This window comes from Nothobranchius furzeri, chromosome 9, assembly GCF_043380555.1.
Source record: "Nothobranchius furzeri strain GRZ-AD chromosome 9, NfurGRZ-RIMD1, whole genome shotgun sequence".
Classification (NCBI taxonomy): domain Eukaryota; kingdom Metazoa; phylum Chordata; class Actinopteri; order Cyprinodontiformes; family Nothobranchiidae; genus Nothobranchius; species Nothobranchius furzeri.
This window is the reverse complement of record NC_091749.1, coordinates 70,453,753-70,474,265: the sequence shown is the minus strand read 5'-3', so window position 1 is coordinate 70,474,265 and position 20,513 is coordinate 70,453,753. Positions and strand designations below refer to the sequence as shown.

The following is a 20,513-nucleotide window of genomic DNA, read 5'->3' as shown; positions in this document are numbered from 1 at the left end:
CCTCATTCATCTGGGATTCGTTCCTTATTCCGTTCATAGATAACTACCTATTAGACCCTGAATAAGACCAGTAAGTACTGCTTAACTACCTATTAGTCCCTGAATAAGACCAGTAAGTACTGCTTAACTACCTATTAGTCCCTGAATAAGACCAGTAAGTACTGCTTAACTACCTATTAGTCCCTGAATAAGACCAGTAAGTACTGCTTAACTACCTATTAGACCCTGAATAAGACTGCTGAGCATTTTCACCAGTAACTATTGCTTAACTACCTATTAGACCCTGAATAAGACCAGTAAGTACTGCTTAACTACCTATTAGTCCCTGAATAAGACCAGTAAGTACTGCTTAACTACCTATTAGTCCCTGAATAAGACCAGTAAGTACTGCTTAACTACCTATTAGTCCCTGAATAAGACCAGTAAGTACTGCTTAACTACCTATTAGACCCTGAATAAGACTGCTGAGCATTTTCACCAGTAACTATTGCTTAACTACCTATTAGACCCTGAATAAGACCAGTAAGTACTGCTTAACTACCTATTAGACCCTGAATAAGACCAGTAAGTACTGCTTAACTACCTATTAGACCCTGAATAAGACTGCTGAGCATTTTCACCAGTAACTACTGGTTAGCTTTCTTCCCTGCGTCATTACTCATTTCCCCTTAAGTCGTTCTTTAGTAACAAAGCACAATTTCGCGTACCTTATAATAAAGTGTTAGCCATTATTTGGAGCTAATGCAAATCAATCTATATATTTGAACAATTTCATTTTAGAAAACTATTTTTTATTTTTGGGAAAACAAACCAGGAAAAGGCTAAATGTTTTCCCATTTCAGACTCATTTAAACTTTATTTAACCAGATGAGTCTATTGAGAACTCGTTCTCATTCACGACGTTGATCTGGCCAAGAGGCAGCAGCAACAGACACATAGTTAGCTTTACACCAAAGAAAAATAGATTCATGAGGCAAAAATAGGATTAAACAGTTGGACATAAAGATAAAGGACTGATCAAAACAGACATGAAACCATCTTAAAGCACTCAGAAGCAGGCACATTGATCAGAAACTGTTGAAGGTAGATAATGGAATGTAGGTATTGAGCTTCTGTGATATTTGCAGCTCATTCTGGTCGTCGGAAGCAGCAAACTGGAATGAGGAGCGGCCAATATAATCATAAAAATATAACACAAAAAATAGCAAAAATACATAATTTTTCCAAGATGCGAGCATCTGGCTGTGATTAAATCTTTACAAAACAGCAAATTATTTTTATCATGATTTTTATTTTAGCAGCAGCCTCTCAAAAACACACAATGTGTTCCCATTTGTTGCTGCATGTAAGAAAAGAGCCAAACAGAACAAGATTGAGAGAAAATGTCTCTTAGCACCAAAAAGGTGATTTTCACAGACCTTTCTGGTTTTCTGTTACTTAAATTCTCTTTCAGTTTCTTCTTTCTAAATTCGTTATTATAATTACACTGGTGTGAAAAACTATTTGCCGCTTTCCTGATTTCTTGTTCTTTTGCATGTTTGTCACACAAAATGTTTCTGATCATCAAACACATGTAACCATTAGTCAAAGATAACACAAGTAAACACAAAATGCAGTTTTGAAATGATGGATTTTATTATTTAGGGAGAGAACAAAATACAAACCTACATGGCCCTGTGTGAAAAAGTAATTGCCCCCTGAACCTAATAACTGGTTGGGCCTCCCTTAGCAGCAATAACTGCAATCAAGCGTTTGCGATAACTTGCTACGAGTCTTTTACAGCGCTCTGGAGGAATTTTGGCCCACTCATCTTTGCAGAATTGTTGTAATTCAGCTTTATTTGAGGGTTTTCTAGCATGAACCGCCTTTTTAAGGTCATGCCATAGCATCTCAGTAGGATTCAGGTCAGGACATTGACTAGGCCACTCCAACGTCTTCATTTTGTTGTTCTTCAGCCATTCAGAGGTGGATTTGCTGGTGTGTTTTGGGTCCTTGTCCTGCTGCAGCACCCAAGATGGCTTCAGCTTTAGTTGACCAACAGATGGCCGGACATTCTCCTTCAGGATGTTTTGGTAGACAGTAGAATTCATGGTTCCATTTATAACAGCAAGCCTTCCAGTTCCTGAAGCAGCAACACAACCCCAGACCATCACACTACCACCACCATATTTTACTGTTGGTATGATGCTCTTTGTCTGAAATGCTGTGTTACTTCTACGCCAGATGGAACGGGACATTTGCCTTCCAGAAAGTTCAACTTTTGTCTCATCAGTCCACGAGGCATTTTCCCACAAGTCTTGGCAATCATTGAGATGTTTCTTAGCTAAACTGAGACGAGCCCTAATGTTCTTTTTGCTTAACAGTGGTTTGCGTCTTGGAAATCGGCCATGCAGGCCATTTTTGCCTAGTCTCTTTCTTATGGTGGAGTCGTGAACACTGACCTTAATGGAGGCAAGTGAGGCCTGCAGTTGTCCTGGGGTCTTTTGTGACCTCTCGGATGAGTTGCCTCTGCGATCTTGGGGTAATTTTGGTCGGCCGCCCACTCCTGGGAAGGTTCACCACTGTTCCATGTTGTTGCCATTTGTGGATAATGGCTCTCACTGTGGTTCGCTGGAGTCCCAAAGCTTTAGCAATGGCTTTATAACCTTTACCAGACTGATAGATCTCAATTACTTTTGTTCTCATTTGTTCTTGAATTTCTTTGGATCTTGGCCTGATGTCTAGCTTTTGAGGTGTTTTTGGTCTACTTCTCTGTGTCAGGCAGCTCATATTTAAGTGATTTCTTGATTGAAACAGGTGTGGCAGTAATCAGGCTTGGGGGTGGCTACAGAAATTGAACTCAGGTGTGAAACACCACAGTTGGGTTATTTTTGAACAAGAGGGGCAATTACTTTTTCACACAGGGCAATGTAGGCTTGGATTTTGTTCTCTCCCTAAATAATAAAATCCATCATTTCAAAACTGCATTTTGTGTTTACTTGTGTTATCTTTGACTAACGGTTAAATGTGTTTGATCATCAGAAACATTTTGTGTGACAAACATGCAAAAGAACAAGAAATCAGGATGGGGCAAATAGTTTTTCACACCACTGTAGGTAATTCTTGCATCAGCTTTAGTCGGAAACTAAAACCAAAAGCAAAAGAATAAAAACAATACATAGAAATTGATAAGGATTGTTGCATAGCAATGCTGAAGCAGACAGTACCTTTCCTCCTTTGGGTCCTGCAGACGGAGTGCTGGCCGCGTGGTTCTGCGTGCGATGATTCCCGACCACTGCAGGCTTCTCTCTGTGAGAACTGGAGCTTCGGCCTGACTGCTGCTTAGCCGTTTTACACGGCGTTCCATCGGAGTCCTGGAAGAAGGCAACGACACGTACGTGAAGATTATTTCTGTATTTAAATGTGTTTTAACATTCTCGGTCCGTAGCTGCAGGGACTCACCGCGTCGCTGGAAGACGTAAAAGACGGCGTCAGAGGAGAAGACGAGGGAGAGGAGGGCAGGGAGAGGGGAGGAGAGGACAGGTTTGAGGAAGACTTGCTGTGGGGAGCCGGCGTATGAACCACCACCACATCCTCGTTGTCCGGAACGTTGTTGTTGCGCTCGTCGAGCTGCTTAGACCCGAATAACGTCACGTCGTTCCCTGCGGGAGCAGAGGAAAGATGAGTGTGTGTGTGTGTGTGTGTGTGTGTGTGTGTGTGTGTGTGTGTGTGTGTGTGTGTGTGTGTGTGTGTGTGTGTGTGTGTGTGTGTGTGTGTGTGTGTGTGTGTGTGTGTGTGTGTGTGTGTGTGTGTGTGTGTGTTTAGCTGTAGCTCAGAGAGAGAAGAACATACTGTTAAGTGAGTCATTCTGAGAGGGGGTCCCCCAGTTCTTTCGGATCCAATCCCTGTACTCGTCCACTTCCTGAGTCACCCGGATTATCCGGCCGAGGATACTTCAGCAGAAGAGGAAAGGCTGTTACTCACATGTTTATTTGTAGATGAATTCATTAGCTTTCCCAGCTGTTCCGACAGGTTCAGCTCCTTACCTCTCGTTCTCGTTGTTGGGGTAGTACTTGGCCATGGGTGACACTGCGTGGCTGAGGACCATGTAGGCGTAGTCGAACGCCTGCTTCACCTGCATGGCGCCGTACGAGCTCCTGCCAACATCGTTTTCTATCCGACACAAGGCAGTAAAAAAAAGTGAAATCGTGACACCTTTAGAGGGAATTCTGACTCCCGCCCTCTTCATACCGGGCTGCAGAGGGTCCTCAATGTAGAGCATGGAGGGCCTGTATCCGTCCATCATGCTTTTCTGAACCTCGTCTTTGGCGACGTAGGAGCCGCCATCTTTTATCCTGATGCCCGTTTTCAGGTAGTTGAAGTTCCGGCCGTAGAGCTCGAAGAACTCAATCAGCAGAACTCCGTAGTTGATGTTGGGACTGGACACGTCCTCCCTGTAGTGAAGCTGAGGAACAGAAGGACTCAAGCAAATAAAATTTCCATAATGTGGATGAGAATTAAAGCTCAGCTCTGTCGGAAATTTAAATCGGAACGACTTTTTTCTTATTCTAAACAAGAAAGAAACAGACAGACCTGCAGGAAGCTCACGGCCATGAGAAAGAGACTGTAGGAACCAATTCCACCAGTGAAAACCTCGTTTAGGTCTCTCTGCAGGAGGAACTGCTTCAGCACCAGGACCAGGTAAGGCAACACGGGGTATTTCTACAGGTGAGGTTAAGAATTACACACATGAAAAAATATGAACCCTGTAACAGATAACCTGCTGTTGAGTGGTTATTTTAAGGCCGGATTCTACATGTGTGGTTTGTTGCGTTTCCCCGAAGCTCTGAGCTAATTCAGTTGTTTTCTATGCGCAGCCGCTTCTTTCTAATTGGGAGGAGCCTGATCTGAACTCGAGTGGGGTTTCGTTATTGGACTGCTGTGCAAGCCGCAGTTCGGCCATAACGAACACCATGTTCGAACATAAGGATGCCCATCGGTACACTTGGTACCAGGGCAGCCTAGGTCGCAGGTCGATGATAGACTTTGTAGTCGTATCATCTGACCTGCGGCCGTATGTTTTGGACACCCGAGTGAAGAGAGGAGCGGAGCTGTCAACTGATCACCAACTGGTGGTGAGTTGGATCAGATGGTAGGGGAAGATGCCGCATAGACCTGGCAGACCCATACGCATAGTGAGGGTCTGCTGGGAACGCCTGGCAGAAGAACCTGTCAGGACGGTCTTCAACTCCCACCTCCGGCAGAGCTTTGACCGCGTCCTGAGACCAGTGGGGGACATTGACTCCCGAGTGGGCCTTGTTCCACTCTGCGATTGTCGAGGCGGCTGTTGCTAGCTGTGGTCGCAAGGTGGCCGGTGCCAGTCGTGGTGGCAACCCCCGTACCCGCTGGTGGACACCAGAGGTTCGGGGAGCCGTCAGGCTGAAGAAGGAGGCCTACAGGGCGTGGCTGGTCTGTGGGTCACCGGAGGCAGCAGACAGGTACCGGATAGCCAAGCGTGGTGCAGCAGTGGCAGTTGCTGAGGCTAAATCTCGGGCGTGGGAGGAGTTTAGTGAGGCCATGGAGAAAGACTATCGATCGGCTCCAAAGAGGTTCTGGCAAACTGTCCGGCGCCTCAGGAGAGGAAGGCAGCAACTCGCTCACACTGTTTACAGTGGGGATGGGGAGCTGCTGACGTCAACTGGGGCTATAGTCGGACGGTGGAAGGAATACTTTGAAGAGTTCCTCAATCCCAACTATGTGCATTCTGAGGAGGAACCAGAGCTGGGAGACCTGGAGATGGACTGTCCAATCTCGGGGGCAGCAGTTGCTGAGGTAGTCAAACAACTACACAGCGGCGGAGCCCCGGGGGCGGATGAGATTCGTCCTGGGTATCTCAAGGCTATGGATGTTGTAGGGCTGTGGTGGTTGGCACATCTTTGCAACATTGCGTGGTCATCGGGGGCAGTTCCTGTGGAGTGGCAGACCGGGGTTGTGGTCCCCATCTTTAAGAAGGGTGACCTGAGGGTGTGTTCCAACTATAGGGGGATCACACTCCTCAGCCTCCCTGGAAAGGTCTACTCCAAGGTACTGGAGAGGAGGGTCCGGTCGATAGTTGAATCTCAGATTGAGGAGGAGCAATGTGGTTTTCGCCCTGGCCGTGGAACTGTGGACCAGCTCTATACCCTTGCAAGGGTGATGGAGGGGGCATGGGAGTTTGCCCAACCAATCCACATGTGTTCTGTGGATTTGGAGAAGGCTTATGACCGTGTCCCCAGGGGCACCCTGTGGGGGACGCTCCAGGAGTATGGGGTGGGTGGCTTTCTGTTAAGGGCCATTCAGTCCCTTTACCAGAGGAGCGTGAGTTTGGTCCGCATAGCCGGTAGTAAGTCGGACCTGTTCCCAGTGAGGGTTGGACTCCGCCAGGGCTGCCCTTTGTCACCGGTTCTGTTCATCACTTTTATGGACAGAATTTCTAGACGCAGCAGTGGTGTGGAGTGTGTCGAGTTTGGTGGCAGAAGAATCTCGTCTCTGCTTTTTGCGGATGATGTGGTCCTCCTAGCGTCATCCAGCTCTGACCTTCAGCTCTTGCTGGGTAGGTTTGCGGCCGAGTGTGAAGCGGCTGGGATGAGGATCAGCACCTCCAAATCTGAGACCATGGTTCTCGACCGGAAAAGGGTGGCTTGCCACCTCCGGGTCGGGGGAGAGGTCCTACCTCAAGTGGAGGAGTTTAAGTATCTCGAGGTCTTGTTCACGAGTGAGGGTAGGAGGGATCGGGAGGTCGACAGGTGGATTGGTTCGGCGTCTGCAGTGATGCGGACGCTGGGCCGATCTGTCGTGGTGAAGAGGGAGCTGAGCCAGAAAGCCAGGCTCTCGATTTACCGGTCGATCTACGTCCCAATCCTCACCTATGGTCATGAGCTTTGGGTAATGACCGAAAGAACGAGATCGCGGATACAAGCGGCCGAAATGAGTTTCCTCCGTAGGGTGGCCGGGCTCAGCCTTAGAGATAGGGTTAGGAGCTCGGACATTCGGGAGGGACTCGGAGTAGAACCGCTGCTCCTCCGGATCGAAAGGAGTCAGTTGAGGTGGTTTGGGCATCTGGTCAGGATGCCTCCTGGACGCCTCCCTGGGGAGGTGTTTCGGGCATGTCCTGCCGGCAAGTGGCCCCCAGGTCGACCCAGGACACGTTGGAGAGGTTACATCTCCAATCTGGTCCGGGAACGCCTTGGGGTCCTGCCGGAGGAGCTGGTGGAGGTGGCCGGGGAGAGGACGGTCTGGAGCTCCCATGATGGTGCTTGTACAACAGCACCCCGGCGCAGCAGCTCACCTCCTTGAACTCCTTGATGAGCCGAGCGGCTTTGACTCCACTTTGCACGTTGAAGCTGATGTCCACTTTGACTTCGGTGAAGGAGTCGGTCAGTTTGATGATGGGAACCTGAAAAAACAAAAAGTACATGTATCCATGACGCTCTGTTATTTAAATGTGATTTACGAATTAGCAGAAAGGGGCAACCAGGAAGTCAGGGTTGTTAAAAATGCAACTGGTTAACCCAACCTGTTACCCTGAGAAATGTGGATAAAACTCCTAGATCTATATAGGAGTACACCAACTATACGGCTGAGCTTACCGTTGCTTTATCCAAGACTTTGATGGAATTTTCATCTGCGATGTTCCTCTTTCGGAGAGCTTCTTCCAGCGTCCAGAGAGGAAGTGTCTCCCACTTCCCAAAGACGACCAGGTCGATGTCACTGCAGACAGTAAAATATTAGAACAGAATAGAAAAGAATACTTTATTTGTCAATTTCTTCGAATGTGCTTGCCATACAAGGAATTGAAATTACGTTTCACACTGTCCCATGCGTCGACATTAGCATAAAGTGCAGATGCACAACAATAACAAAAAACATCCCTAACAATAAGATAATATTAAACAGGTAAAATCGCTAATAATACATATAGCAGCAGGTGTGTGCAATTGCATTGCAGAGGTAGTTGTTTACAATCAGAAATGTTTACCCCGTTCTTGGTTCAACCGCTATTTCCTTTTTTGTATAATGTGCATGTATGTGTGTGTGTGTGTTTGTGTGAGGATATTCCATCATCAATAATAATATGTGATTTTAAATCATCGACCAGTAACTGTTCCATCTGCAGAGACACCTTATATTTTTATGTTTATTTTAAATTAACACACAATTAAACATTTTTCTTTACGTTTCCTCTTGCAGACGACTTTGCTTCCCTCTGGTGGGAATCCTGTGCAACTTCCCAGTGTGGTTGAGGAAGTCTGCCAGTATCGTTTCTCAATCAGCAGCGCCAGAGCACTTGTTGAAGCCACAGCGTTTGACACAACAGGCCAAGTTAAATGAGGAGGATTCAAATTGTTCAAATGTGTTAAAACAACCATTAAAGATGTCTTCGACACCAACGCTTTGCTTCTAGTTGGTTGTCACCCAGTGAGGTCACTGGGTTATTGTGGATCAGCATCTTTTAAATAATTAAACACAAAATGACGGTCAGAACCGACCAGTAGACCACTCTAGTCTTATTTATGTGATCATTTAAGTGAAATGTTATCCTGAAACTGCTCAGCACAAGGATTCAGCCTCATTTCTGCAACAAAACTCGACCTTTGACGAGCTGAGAGTCCCTCTGTCACTTTTCCCTGAACAGCTCCAGCTAAGTTTTCAGAATAAACCCTACACGTAGCTTCCCCTGAGCTCACAGCTGAGACATATTCACCATCATTTCACTGCTGTCAACATCAGCTGGTTTGGCCACAAACTGCACAGAGGAAGAGGAAGAGCACAGCAGCGGATTCTGATGTAAACAAATTAACGAGAAGAAGAGGTATCAGACTCCTTCTGTGGGAAACACTGAGCAGGTAAGTATTTCTGGTGAGAAGCCAAACTGTGCTTTGGCAAAGGCAGGATGGGATTTACATACATTTGAATCTCTCAGGTGGTTTTAAAACAACGACATCAACGCTCACCTTGTTGGTAGATAAAGGCCGGTGCTGAAACTCCCAAACACTTGGACCTGCACAAGTGGAAACAAGGATTAGTCCTTTCATTTTCAGGATAAGGGGAATTTATCACAAGAAAATTTTTATAATCAGGTTTCTAAATATATATATATAAACAATTGCAAGCTTGCGTTCTCTGTCTTGTTGGATGGAGGTTTAGAAGAGAGCTCAACTCTGTCCGTCCCCGCGAGCCTGCAGGAGAGCCCTCGAAAGGACGGATAATGGCCTGCGTGCGTCCGTCCCGACGCAGCTCCGCAAGGGAGAGATGCACACGCATGTGACAGACGTTTTGCCTTCAGGCTTCTCCGTCAGCTGGGGAGTGTCGCAAAACGATTCCCCGCCAGGACAACAGAGGGTGCAAGTATCCTGCCACCATAGGGCTGGGCGATTTATCGATATTTTTTAAATATCGTTATAATTTTTAAACAAGATATAAGACGACTTTATATTTTTATATCGATATAACTAGTCATGCTGCTATGCTAGCGACTAGCCGCTATGCTAGCGACATGTTGCTCCATCTCCAAGCAGTTATTACGTGTAGTCTCACACAAGTTTGCTCAATCTGAGAGCCTCTGGGTAAATGTGCTGCTCTAAACTTTGCATTTGGCGTTCTGGTTTTTAATTATTTGGGGACGTTCAACGCCAACGGAGTTCTGTTTTCCATCCTGCTTGTGCGGAGACAGAGAGAGGAGCCAAACCCCTCCCTCCCGTGTAATGGGAAACATCTACGGATAGCCGGAGTGGCCAAATGACCTCAAACATATTGTAAGGTTTTGAATATTTAACTATAGGGTTAACGTTTTATTTTGAAGGCGAGCTCAACGGGTGAGAAATGTAGTTCCGGTTCCGTTTTTTCCACTCTGGTTTGCTGTGCTAGTAAATACTCCATTAAGAGCGATTCAGTAGAAAAAGTTACGGCGACACTAGCCCGAAAATAACACTCATAAAAGAGCAACCAGAGACTCTGAGTCATTACAGTATAATCGCCGATATGAGCGAACACTGTTAGATTCCAGCCATGTTTGCCCTGATAACTAATGACTCCACAGTGCATGACCCATGTGATCTTCAGTAGATGCAATGACATCATCATAAATTTAGTTTAACATGATAGATTTTTTTTCTCTGGGCAAGAAATAAACAATATGGCCACCTCTAGATGGAATTTTTATAATTTTACATTAATTAGAAATACATAACTAAAAAGTGACTGTGGGACATTTGATACGCCTCTAGCTCTCAAGTGTGTGTGTGTGTGTGTGTGTGTGTGTGTGTGTGTGTGTGTGTGTGTGTGTGTGCGTGTGTGTGTGTGTGTGTGTGTGTGTGTGTGTGTGTGTGTGTGTGTGTGTGTGTGTGTTAACAGACAGCTGTACCAGAGAATAGGCACTAAGATTAAAGTTTGACAAGAATTAATACATTTTTATGCATTTAATCTACTGATTTATGTTTATAATTTCTCTAGACAGCTTGAAGTGAGTTAACTTGTAAATATTTTACAGGGGGAAAAATACGGAGATGTATATCGCATATCGGAATTCAACTAAAAGATATATGAGTTTTGGTCCATATCGCCCAGCCCTATGCCACCATAACACTCATGTATCCGGTCCACGATAGTGCATTTACTATTGTGTTTACATTGTTTTAATGTATTTCAGAGATTTTTTAACACGGACAAATTTGTCCCTCGTGCCCCTCCACCTCTTTGTGCAATCGGCACCTCTAAACTCATGCTTCTCGTCTTTTCCGTCCCCAAATAAAACGCTTGCTGCTTATATTTGTAGTCCTTCAGTCACGGGCGAATACACGTTCATATGTTCAGACGTTTTCTGCAATGCGTTCTTCAATCTGTCCCATGTCTGCCGCTAAATACTTCTTTATTTTTTGAAGCGGCAAAGACGGTGCTTTTGACGAATGAAAACAGGAAGCCGCGTCTTGACGACTCACAAGCTTGCAGTCTCTGTCTCTTTCGATGGATATTTAAAATTTGGGGCATGCCTCTGTCTTCTTCCGCAAACCGACTAAGGGATCTACCATCCGTCCTGACTCAGAGGCTAAGACGGCCAAAGAATGCAGTGTGGTCCGGGCTTAAGACGTGTGACCATAACGGTGCATGGGTCGCCATCGTTGGGGACCAGTTTGGATCGTGTGACCTTGATGGCCTCATTAGTAACAACAATGGCTTTGTCAGTAACCTGTCAAGGTGCTTATTTCTAGCCACAACCTTTAAAGAGCAAGTCACCCCCTACCAGAGTATTCCACCACTCCCACTTCCTGTTTGAAAAATGCATCAAAGAGAGGGAGGAGCCGCTAACAAATACACACGACATTGTGACATCATATGGTACCAGCTAACGTTCTAGGGTACCTCTTAGCCAATAGCGATGGCAGATTTAAATTCAAATGCAGTGCAGAGTTTTTACCTGACAACGGCACAACACTGACAGTTTTAGGCAGAAAATCTTAATTTAAACTAAAATGCAGTAAAGTGTTGAACTATTGACTACACGTGTCTGCAGCACGATTAGACACACATTTATATAGTTTATCAGGAAAAAAAAATCATTTGGGGGTGACTTGCTCTTTAAGCATCGCTCTCCAAACCCAAGCGTTATAGTTTGGATGAGATGTGAAATAAAATCCAGTAGATTTCAATAAAAACTCTGAAAATCTCTATTTCTTTTTCTTCCTTTAACTTTTTGACCTCATCACCTCATAAATATCCTCAGCATTTCTGTTCAACTTCCCATAAATGCACAAAAAGAAACAAGCCGTGACCTTTGCTTTACTCCCTTAAACCTCTTGCCTAAGCACCGTATTAGCGGGCAGAAAAAACAGAGTCACAAGGACGCAACTAAGGCGGCTGTAAAGCTATGTGTCAATGAATGGAGGCTTCAGTGAGCAGTGACGTAGCCACGCAGGTTAGCTGTGATTTGTTGCAACGCGTGGGTCAAACTTTATGAGGCGGTGGCTTTAAAAACTTCACAGATGAGGCTGAAAATCACCTGAATCCCTCATAACCATATCTTGTTGCTGCTACAGAGCCTTCCTCTGTGCCGAGTAGAACCTTGATTCAGCCTGTTGAGCGACTGGTGCACTCGTAATAATTTAAACAAGCCTCACCGTGACAAGATGACCAAATTACTCCTGCTCTCAGCAAAGAGAATGAAGCTTCCCAGGCATTGAAACAGTATCGTCCCCTTTAACTTGGGACCCGCTAGGCTCTCAGCTCTAAGTACAACATCAAAGCTGGTGGATGCAGCAACGCCTCAGGTGGTGCTGATAACACCAGACAAGCACTGCCATGGTGCTGAGAGATAACAAGAACCAGATGATAATGACAGGTTCACGTTTGCTGCCCACTGGCCCGATAACCGTGGTAAAGGGGAGGGGTGCAGATGAGGTGTGTGTGTGTTTACCTCAGCACTGGGCCACAGGTCGTGGATGACGCCTTTGATCCTGTCCACCACCTCCAGTCTCATATTTTCCTCCTCTAACCGTGGGGAGATGTACTCGTAGAAGTCCTTGATCTCCTCGTGAAGCCTGTGAAGAGCACGGAAATGGAGAGTTAATTTACGCAGAACGGCTCAGTTCTTCAGGCAGGATGATGGTGAGGAGATAAAAACACAGCATTATGTCCAGGTGTGATTCAACACAGACATACGTCCTTTTATGAGTTTTAGTTTTAGGTCAAACTTCTCCGGAGGAGTTTATGTCTCTCAGAAGAAAATGCATCCTCACTACTCTAGTCTTAGTTTATTATAGTTCTAGTGGTACTCAAGATATTTTCCTTATCGGCCTTTTACAAGTGGAACATCAAAAAAGTAAATAACCACTGTGAGCTGAACACAGGGTATCTGCAGGTTTAAGGGAGCCACATTTAAGACTTTTTAAGACCTTTTTTAAGGCCACTTTGACCAAATTGAAGCTATTTTTAAAAATAAATTTAAGCTATAATTTCCAGCTATTGCCTGGAACCGGTGCTAACCACGTCGCGAACGTGGGACTAACCATCCATTTACCATTAAACTTGCACTTCCCCATGGTGCAAGCTCCCACTAGCTTAACCAGCTAATGTGCTCATCTAAAAATAGCCCCCTTTCACAACCAGCTGAATGTGTACGGTTCCGCTTACATCGTACACAAAAAATGCTGAACACCAACTAGAAATTCACGAAAATTTTATAGAACTAAAAGAATCTTGTTTCTTGGGTCTTTGGTAATTTAAGACCTTTTTAAACTGGATTTAAAGATTATCGGTCATTTTCTTAATGGATTTTTAAGGCTTTAAATTTGAAAAAGCAAATTTAAGACTTTTTAAGACGTTTTGAGGACCCGCGGATACTCTGTGAACAGTGACGCAAAGCTAAAAAGCAGAACAGTCCAAAAACAACAGTAACAATTTGGACTCTAAAGAGAAACTCAAGACATAAGGGCGGATATTCCAAGCATCCCTGTGAAGTCTGGAGGGACCTACGGTTAACCAGAGTGCTCGTGGCTATTTAAAGAGCAAGTCAACCCCAAATCAACTTTTTTTTCCTGATAAAACTATATAAATGCGTGTCTAATCGTGCTGCAGACACGTGTAGTCAGTAGTTTTGCACTTTAGTGCGTTTTAGTTATAATTTTAATTTTCTGCCTAAAGCTGTCAGTGTTGAGCCGTTGTCAGGTAAAAACTCTGCACTGCATTTGAATTTAAATCTGCCATCGCTATTGGCTAAGAGGTACCCTAGAAAGTTAGCTGGTACCATATGATGTCACAATGTCGTTGTGAGCCTGTGTGTGCGTGTGTATTTGTTAGAGGCTCCGCCCTCTCGGTCTGCTAGGCAACAGCATTTGTTGCATTTTTTCAAACAGGAAGTGGGAGTTGAGTAAGAATCTGGTAGGGGTGACTTGCTCTTTAAGCTGTTTCATAAAGAAAAGAGACAGGTTTGAATCAAAACAAAAACCTGCTACGTTCTCACATTGTCAATAAGATAAAGAGAACTCAGCAAAAAGCAGGAAAAGTTAGGGAGCAATGTTTGTTCCTGGTACAGATCACGCTGCCCACCCATGTTGAACAATTCATTGGCAGGGTTTGTCCAGACAGACATAGGACAAATCTGAGGGTGGACAAATAACAAAACACAAACACACAGCTGCAAGGACCTAGGAGGCCAAGAGCTGGCTCATTACCCCTCCCAAACGTGGCAGACATTCTGCTTTTGGGAGTGAAAAAGGTCAACAAAACAAAGAATTCCAGTCATCTGAACAAACCCTCGCATCTACCGACATTACCTGAGTTTCTGGATTAAACCCCAAAAAGCTTTGAGTGAATCTGCTGCTAGATGTTTGGGATACATTCTCTTGGAGGGACGTCAGTCAAAGTTGACATGATTTTTTGTTAGTTTTGAGCCTCATTCAAAATCTACTAAAACCCCGGCTGCAAACACGTATGTCCACCAACTCTGCTCGCAAAGCAAACCAGAATCATCGGAGACAAGCAGAGTCAAAGATCAACCTGAGTGTGAAAAGGCTGCATTATTTTATCAAATGAAGTCCTTGGACTCCACACCATTAATTAAACCGCTGTAACTAACAGTAATATCACTGGTCCAATGTACAGTGGAAAGTTAAAGTTCAGTGATACTTGGCACAGCCCCGGTAAAACAGAAATGTCTCATTACCAAGGAATTTCATACCAAGCTGCTGGGTGAAACAAACCTTTGTTGCTCCTCACCCAACCAGCATGTGGAAACACCTTCTGGTATTAACTAACCACAGACACAGGTGGCTGACAAAGATGGTTTAATACCGACAAACATTTAAAAGGTTAGAATTTTACATAAGATGCTTGGTTACGAATAGGGCTGAACGATTTTGGAAAATAATCTAATTGCGATTTTTGTTCTTCAATATTGCAATTTAATTCACAATTATTTTCTAAAGGGGCTTTTCTCATTTTTCAACTAACGGAAGCAAAAAAAGATCTATTTAACTCGTACTGAATATAAACAAGTTTATGTATCTACATATATCAACAAGTTTATTTGTCTACACATACATGAACACTCACAAGTAAAGTAGGGTTGTCACGGTAACCGGTATAGCGGTAAACCCCGGTAAAAAAGTTGACAATAAAAATAACCGTCCAGTTTTTAAAAAACTATATTATCTCGGTGGGTTTACCGTGGCCGCGGTTTCGGCGCGATGACCCTTACCAGCCACCGTCGCTTCAGCTGAAGTTCCCGCGGCGCGCACACGCACTTTTTAATTTGCAACGGCACCAAAACTTTGAAGCTGAAATAATGGCCGAAGGAGGAGACGGCAGCGCCCAGGACATCCATCAGCCCTCAAAGAAGACTAAATCGGAAGTATGGGCATATTTGGGATTTCTGAAAAATGCTGAGGGACAGTTAATAGAAGACGGCTATCCCGTTTGCAGAACGTGCAGGAAACAAGTGTCTGCAGAAGGCAGCAACACTTCAAATCTAATGGCACATCTGCGTGACGATCACCCACGTCTCCACAGCCAGTGCAAGGTAAGTTAACATTAGCATTTTAGCTGAAATGCATGACGTGAGGACTTTTGGTTGAGGGAGAATGCAACGAGTCACTATATACTGCAGCCGCAGCGTCCTCTGCCAGCATTTAAACCGTGTCACGGACACCCTGTTGCTGAATGAAGCATCTTATTTGTTGATGATGAAGAGAAATATACAATTAGTTCCTTGTCATTGATTTGTTTACTTATTCAATGCCATTTATACTTGAACATTTGGATTTGATTACATAGTGTAGTAGTTATTTTAGTAATTTGTTTAAAGTGGCTATTTATTTTAAATACATATTTTTTAAGGTTGACTTGTACAGCGCTCAAGTCAAGTGTGGACTGGAGTTTTAGATTTTCATTTTGATAATGAAGAAAACAAGTATATGAGAAAACAAGTGGTGTTTCTTTGATTTGTTTACATATTGTTTATGTTTTGAATGTTTGGATTTGTATAATTTAAACCTGCACTGACTACTGTAACATGTTCCAGAAAAATAAGCTATTTGTTCCTTTACTTGTGAAAAGTTGCACTTTTGCTAAGGCTTTGTGTTATTTTAGGTTTAATAAACACTGTTAAACCTTTTCAGAACTATTTCAGTTTGTGTAGAACAGGACTATCAATGCTTTCTGAACATATGCAACACCGTTTAAAAAATACCGCGATAATACCGAAAACCGTGATAATTTTGGTCACAATAACCGTGAGGTTAAATTTTCATACCGTGACAACCCTAAAGTAAAGACAACATCTTGTAAGGTGCGATGCTTTGCAGCTAGGAGCACATCCCTTGAAGGAGAATAGGTATTAGCATCAACTGTGAAAATTTATTTGCAGGAAAGAAGTGTGTCCCATTTATTGGTCTTTTGTGTTTAGTTTTTGACGTCTTGTCCATGCAGAGCTTCCGTAGTTCAGTTACGTTCACAGCTGCTAGCCAAAACTCAGTGGAGTTTAAGTACAGTTTTCTAGCTTTACAAAAAATATCTGTCTGTAAATATTTGATTAATGGCAGTTTTTACTTTTTATTAGACTCCAAATGTAATAATTTGGCACATTCCTAATTCGTAAGAATCTATTCGGCGATATTAGCATTAGCATCCCTATGGGGTTTTCAATGTATATTAGCATTGTGCTAACCATTCGCTGCCAGTCAAATCGCAGCCTTTGCGATTAGAAAATCTCCTTTTGTCACATCGCAATTTAATTGCATGTGCAATTAATCGTTCAGCGCAAATATGACATTTCTAATAAGAAGTCAATAATAACAGTCATTAATAATTAACTGGCTTATGCTGACGTGAGTTAGAGTGATGATGTAAGATGTCTCTGCTTTGGCAGATCGTAAACACATTTGCAGTGTTTGTTTATAAGATTTTAAGTAACTAGAAATCGGTTTTAGCTTGATATGGTCAGGTTTATGTCCACACAACATCACGAGACAACCTCTAGTTTTATTTTGAGATTTTTTTATTTACGCATGAAAACAATTTTTTTTTAATTTTCTAAAGTAAAACATGAGATCAGCTGTTCTGTCCTCGTTAACCACCATAATCACGTGGTCCTTCTCCTTGTGCACGCTCCATCATTCATTTACTCCTAAGTTTCACTTCAGAGAAAAAGCAACTCAGCAGCTGAAATCCCTGTCGCAGACAGATTTTTTTTCATTGGTGTTCAAAGCAGTGAATGAAAGAGGAAAGTGGAAGATGTGTTATGCAACAAAACTAGAGAGAAGAGGGTTTTCTGGAAAGTAGGAAACTAAAAAAAAAGCTTCACTCCAAATAAAGACCTCGGCTGAAATGAATCAGCTGCTGTCAGGTACCTTAACAGGTTCCTGGTGTTGATTTAATCACTGTCAAGTTGTCAAAGTCACAAGAAGTGAGAGAAGTAAGAGTGCTGGGGCGTAACCAGGAGCTTTGATTCCAACAGAGCAACACGGTTTTGTTGTGTTTCTAATAAGCAGCAACAGTTTTATTACTCTTTAGAAGACAAGCCAGGTTCTCGGTCAGAACTCCAAAAAAAGCTCAGGACAAAGCCAGAAAACTCGCCCCGACCTGCCTGGGATTCAGGATGCTACGGGAACACATGCCAGCCTCTCGAGGCCCGGAGCAGAACTCGGTCTGGCAAGATTTTTGTTTGGAGTTTTAGACCCGAACAAAGGACGAAAATAAAAGTCAAGACGTCACATGAATAAGAAATCAATTTGCCACAGAAAGGCTGTGTGAGCAGAATATTCCTAATCTGTAATAAAATCAAAATAAAGCTAACCAGCTGATGAAACCCATTAAGTGAGTTGAGATGTTTGTAGTTTTTATGTTGCAGCAATCGGAGCAGGTTCTCCAGACCACATGCGTTTTGTTTTTGTCTGCTCCGCACCAAGACCGGCTGCCAGTGGGAACAAAAAATCCGGAGGGTGTTCCCGACTCGCTAAGTTTCATTTCACAGCAAACAGGCCACTACTGCTGCCTTGTCTTCATGTGATGGGAGCCGTGCCACGCCCCTCCTCCACAGATCAAATTGCATCTCAGTTCTGCGGCCTGCCTTCTGAGCACATGGACGCTGGGTTCTGCTCATCAGACAATCCCGTTGTTATGATGTTATGTAACTGTGTGCAAAAGCCCGAGTGTGCTGAAGGAACAAAAAATAATCCACAGCACCTGAAAATGTCTGACGATATTATGTAAGAGATACGACACCAAAGCTGCTTTTAGGGTTTGACCAAATCATAACACAGCACAACACTAATTATACCCAACAGGATTGATAAGCTAATGGCTAGTTTGAATACAGCCAAAATTAGGGAATATACACAGCAAAAGTTACTTTACATACTTACACCACCGTGAGTTTTGCATTAAGAAGAAGAAAGTATCATTTCTATAGCGCCTCTCAAGATAAAAATCACAAGGCGCTTCACAAAAACAAAAAATGTAAAAAAGAATTTAGAAAATGTTTAAAAATATGTTTGAAACAAGCAAAAATAGACAATTGTGATTAAAAAATATTAAGAAAGAGAGAGTGTGAATAGGAAAGAGGGAAATCAGTGGATCCTGAGGAAGGTGGAATAGGTGGCGAGAGCAGAATAAAGAGAGAGAGGTGAAGAAGGTCATACAAAAGCCAGCTTGAACAAGTGAGTCTTCAGCTGCTTTTAAAAAGGAGACCACTGAGTCCACTGATCTCAGGCTCAGGGGGAGAGAGTTCCAGAGTCTGGGGGCCACAGCAGCAAATTAGGTTTGGTACGGTTTAAATTAACTGACTCTGTAACAAGTTACTCTGTGAGGCAAAGTCAGAACTTTTATTTTACTGATAATTTTTGATCTTAGGTGAACTTCTTAGTCCCTACACTCCCAGCAGGTCCCTGAGGTCCAGTGATCAAAGCCTACTGGTTGTGCAGCACCAGGCTAAAGACCAAAGGTGACAGATCATTTGCTGCTGTGGCCCCCCAGACTCTGGACCTCTCTCCCCCTGAGCCTGAGATCAGTGGACTCAGTGGTCTCCTTTAAAAAGCGGCTGAGAACTCACCTGTTCAGGCTTTGGTGTGACCTTCATCATCACCCGCTCCTTATTCTGCTCTTTATACTTATTCGCTTTTCTCCACGATCCACTGATTTCCCTTTTTCCTATTTTCTTTTTTTTTTCTCATTTTAAACATATTTTTAATCTTTTTTATACTTTGTTTTTTAGTATTTTTTGTTTGTGAAGCACCTTGTAATTTTTATCTTGAGAGGCGCTATGTAAAAGATTCTCTTCTTTCTAGTTTCATCTGTAACAATAATAATAATTAAAAAGAATAAATCAGGCTTACCCCGCTGTCTTGTTTTCCACAAACTGTTTTCATTATGAAAATAGGAAGTATTTTTAAAATACATGTTCAGTAAAAGGATATTTATGCTCATAAAATGTTACTGCTGGGAGCAGCAGCACTTTTAGAGAAAAATATTGTTTTAGATTTGTGACGTGACGTTCTGTCAAGTGTGCTTATCTGAAATGGTTTTATTCTGTACCAGTTGTTCTTAATGTAGGACATTTCTGATAATTTTACTTATAATCAGAAAGATTCCGCTGTTTGGGTAAAATGTCAGCTTTCTCTTTTCAACATGGTGGGTGGGACGCAGTACTTTTTTATTTTATTTATACCAGCTGACGTCTGACCACTAGCTAAACCTGCAGCAGCTCCATTAGGGACCAAGTCAGAACATGTCTGACGCACTGCACGAGTGATTCAGGATTTAAATTAGCAGCTGAGTCCAGTTTACTAATGTTGGACCACGGTGAGAGCTGTTGAATATCTTACCCAACAAAATCAAAAGCTGATGAGGCTTTAAGCGTGTTGCTAGCATGTTCTCCTCATGCATGTGTAAGTTTTATCCAGCTTCCTCCTACAGACCACAAACATGCATGTCTGGTAATAACCCGCGTTGCCATTTCTACAGTAATAAAATCCATTTTAACAAAAGCATCTGCACAGTAAAAAACTTAAAGGTATCCTTCACTCATATTTTTAATACATTTGCAGTGTTCTCTAATAGGGATGAAGGCCTAGTTAGTCGTACTCTGGGGGGAAAAGCTCTGGTGCTCCTGTTTCAGGAACTAGAAGTGAGCCAGATCAGACATGAGCTTTAAATGGCAGGATTTGGAGTTTTTCCTGATAATCTGACATCTCGACTTGGATTATCCAACAGCAACACGACTACTGCTGACTCTGTTTGCAACGTTGAAGTTTAATCTCCACAAATAACACAAGAATGGAGGAGTTTTGCTGTGTGGTGGAGTTGCTAATGCTAACAGTTAGCTTCAACTAGCAGAGACGTTCTCTGCAGTTTCTTGGAAGCTAAACCAACAACAGCCTTCCCCGTCATGAGCCAAGATGGGTGAGTCCATGAATGTTAGAGACAGTGTGACGTAGATCTGTCAGAATTTTCTAATCCTAGAGTTTCACCGGCTGTTTTCTATCAGAAGCTACTGCAGGAGGTAGGTG

The 20,513-nt window shown here is 43.4% G+C and overlaps 1 protein-coding gene across 1 annotated transcript in view; it reads right to left on the bottom strand.

Moving 5' to 3' along the window:
- The window catches only part of tent4b (terminal nucleotidyltransferase 4B), a 38,802-nt gene that overhangs the window by 2,932 nt on the left and 15,357 nt on the right, over nucleotides 1-20,513 (bottom strand). The window contains exons 2-11 of the mRNA XM_054732612.2: nucleotides 12,428-12,551; nucleotides 8,973-9,019; nucleotides 7,608-7,728; nucleotides 7,307-7,414; nucleotides 4,573-4,701; nucleotides 4,231-4,444; nucleotides 4,026-4,152; nucleotides 3,832-3,932; nucleotides 3,442-3,641; nucleotides 3,207-3,353 (exon numbers count right to left, since the gene is read on the bottom strand). Coding sequence (XP_054588587.1) covers nucleotides 3,207-3,353; nucleotides 3,442-3,641; nucleotides 3,832-3,932; nucleotides 4,026-4,152; nucleotides 4,231-4,444; nucleotides 4,573-4,701; nucleotides 7,307-7,414; nucleotides 7,608-7,728; nucleotides 8,973-9,019; nucleotides 12,428-12,551 — 1,318 coding nt within the window. The remainder of the gene's footprint in view (nucleotides 1-3,206; nucleotides 3,354-3,441; nucleotides 3,642-3,831; nucleotides 3,933-4,025; nucleotides 4,153-4,230; nucleotides 4,445-4,572; nucleotides 4,702-7,306; nucleotides 7,415-7,607; nucleotides 7,729-8,972; nucleotides 9,020-12,427; nucleotides 12,552-20,513) is intronic.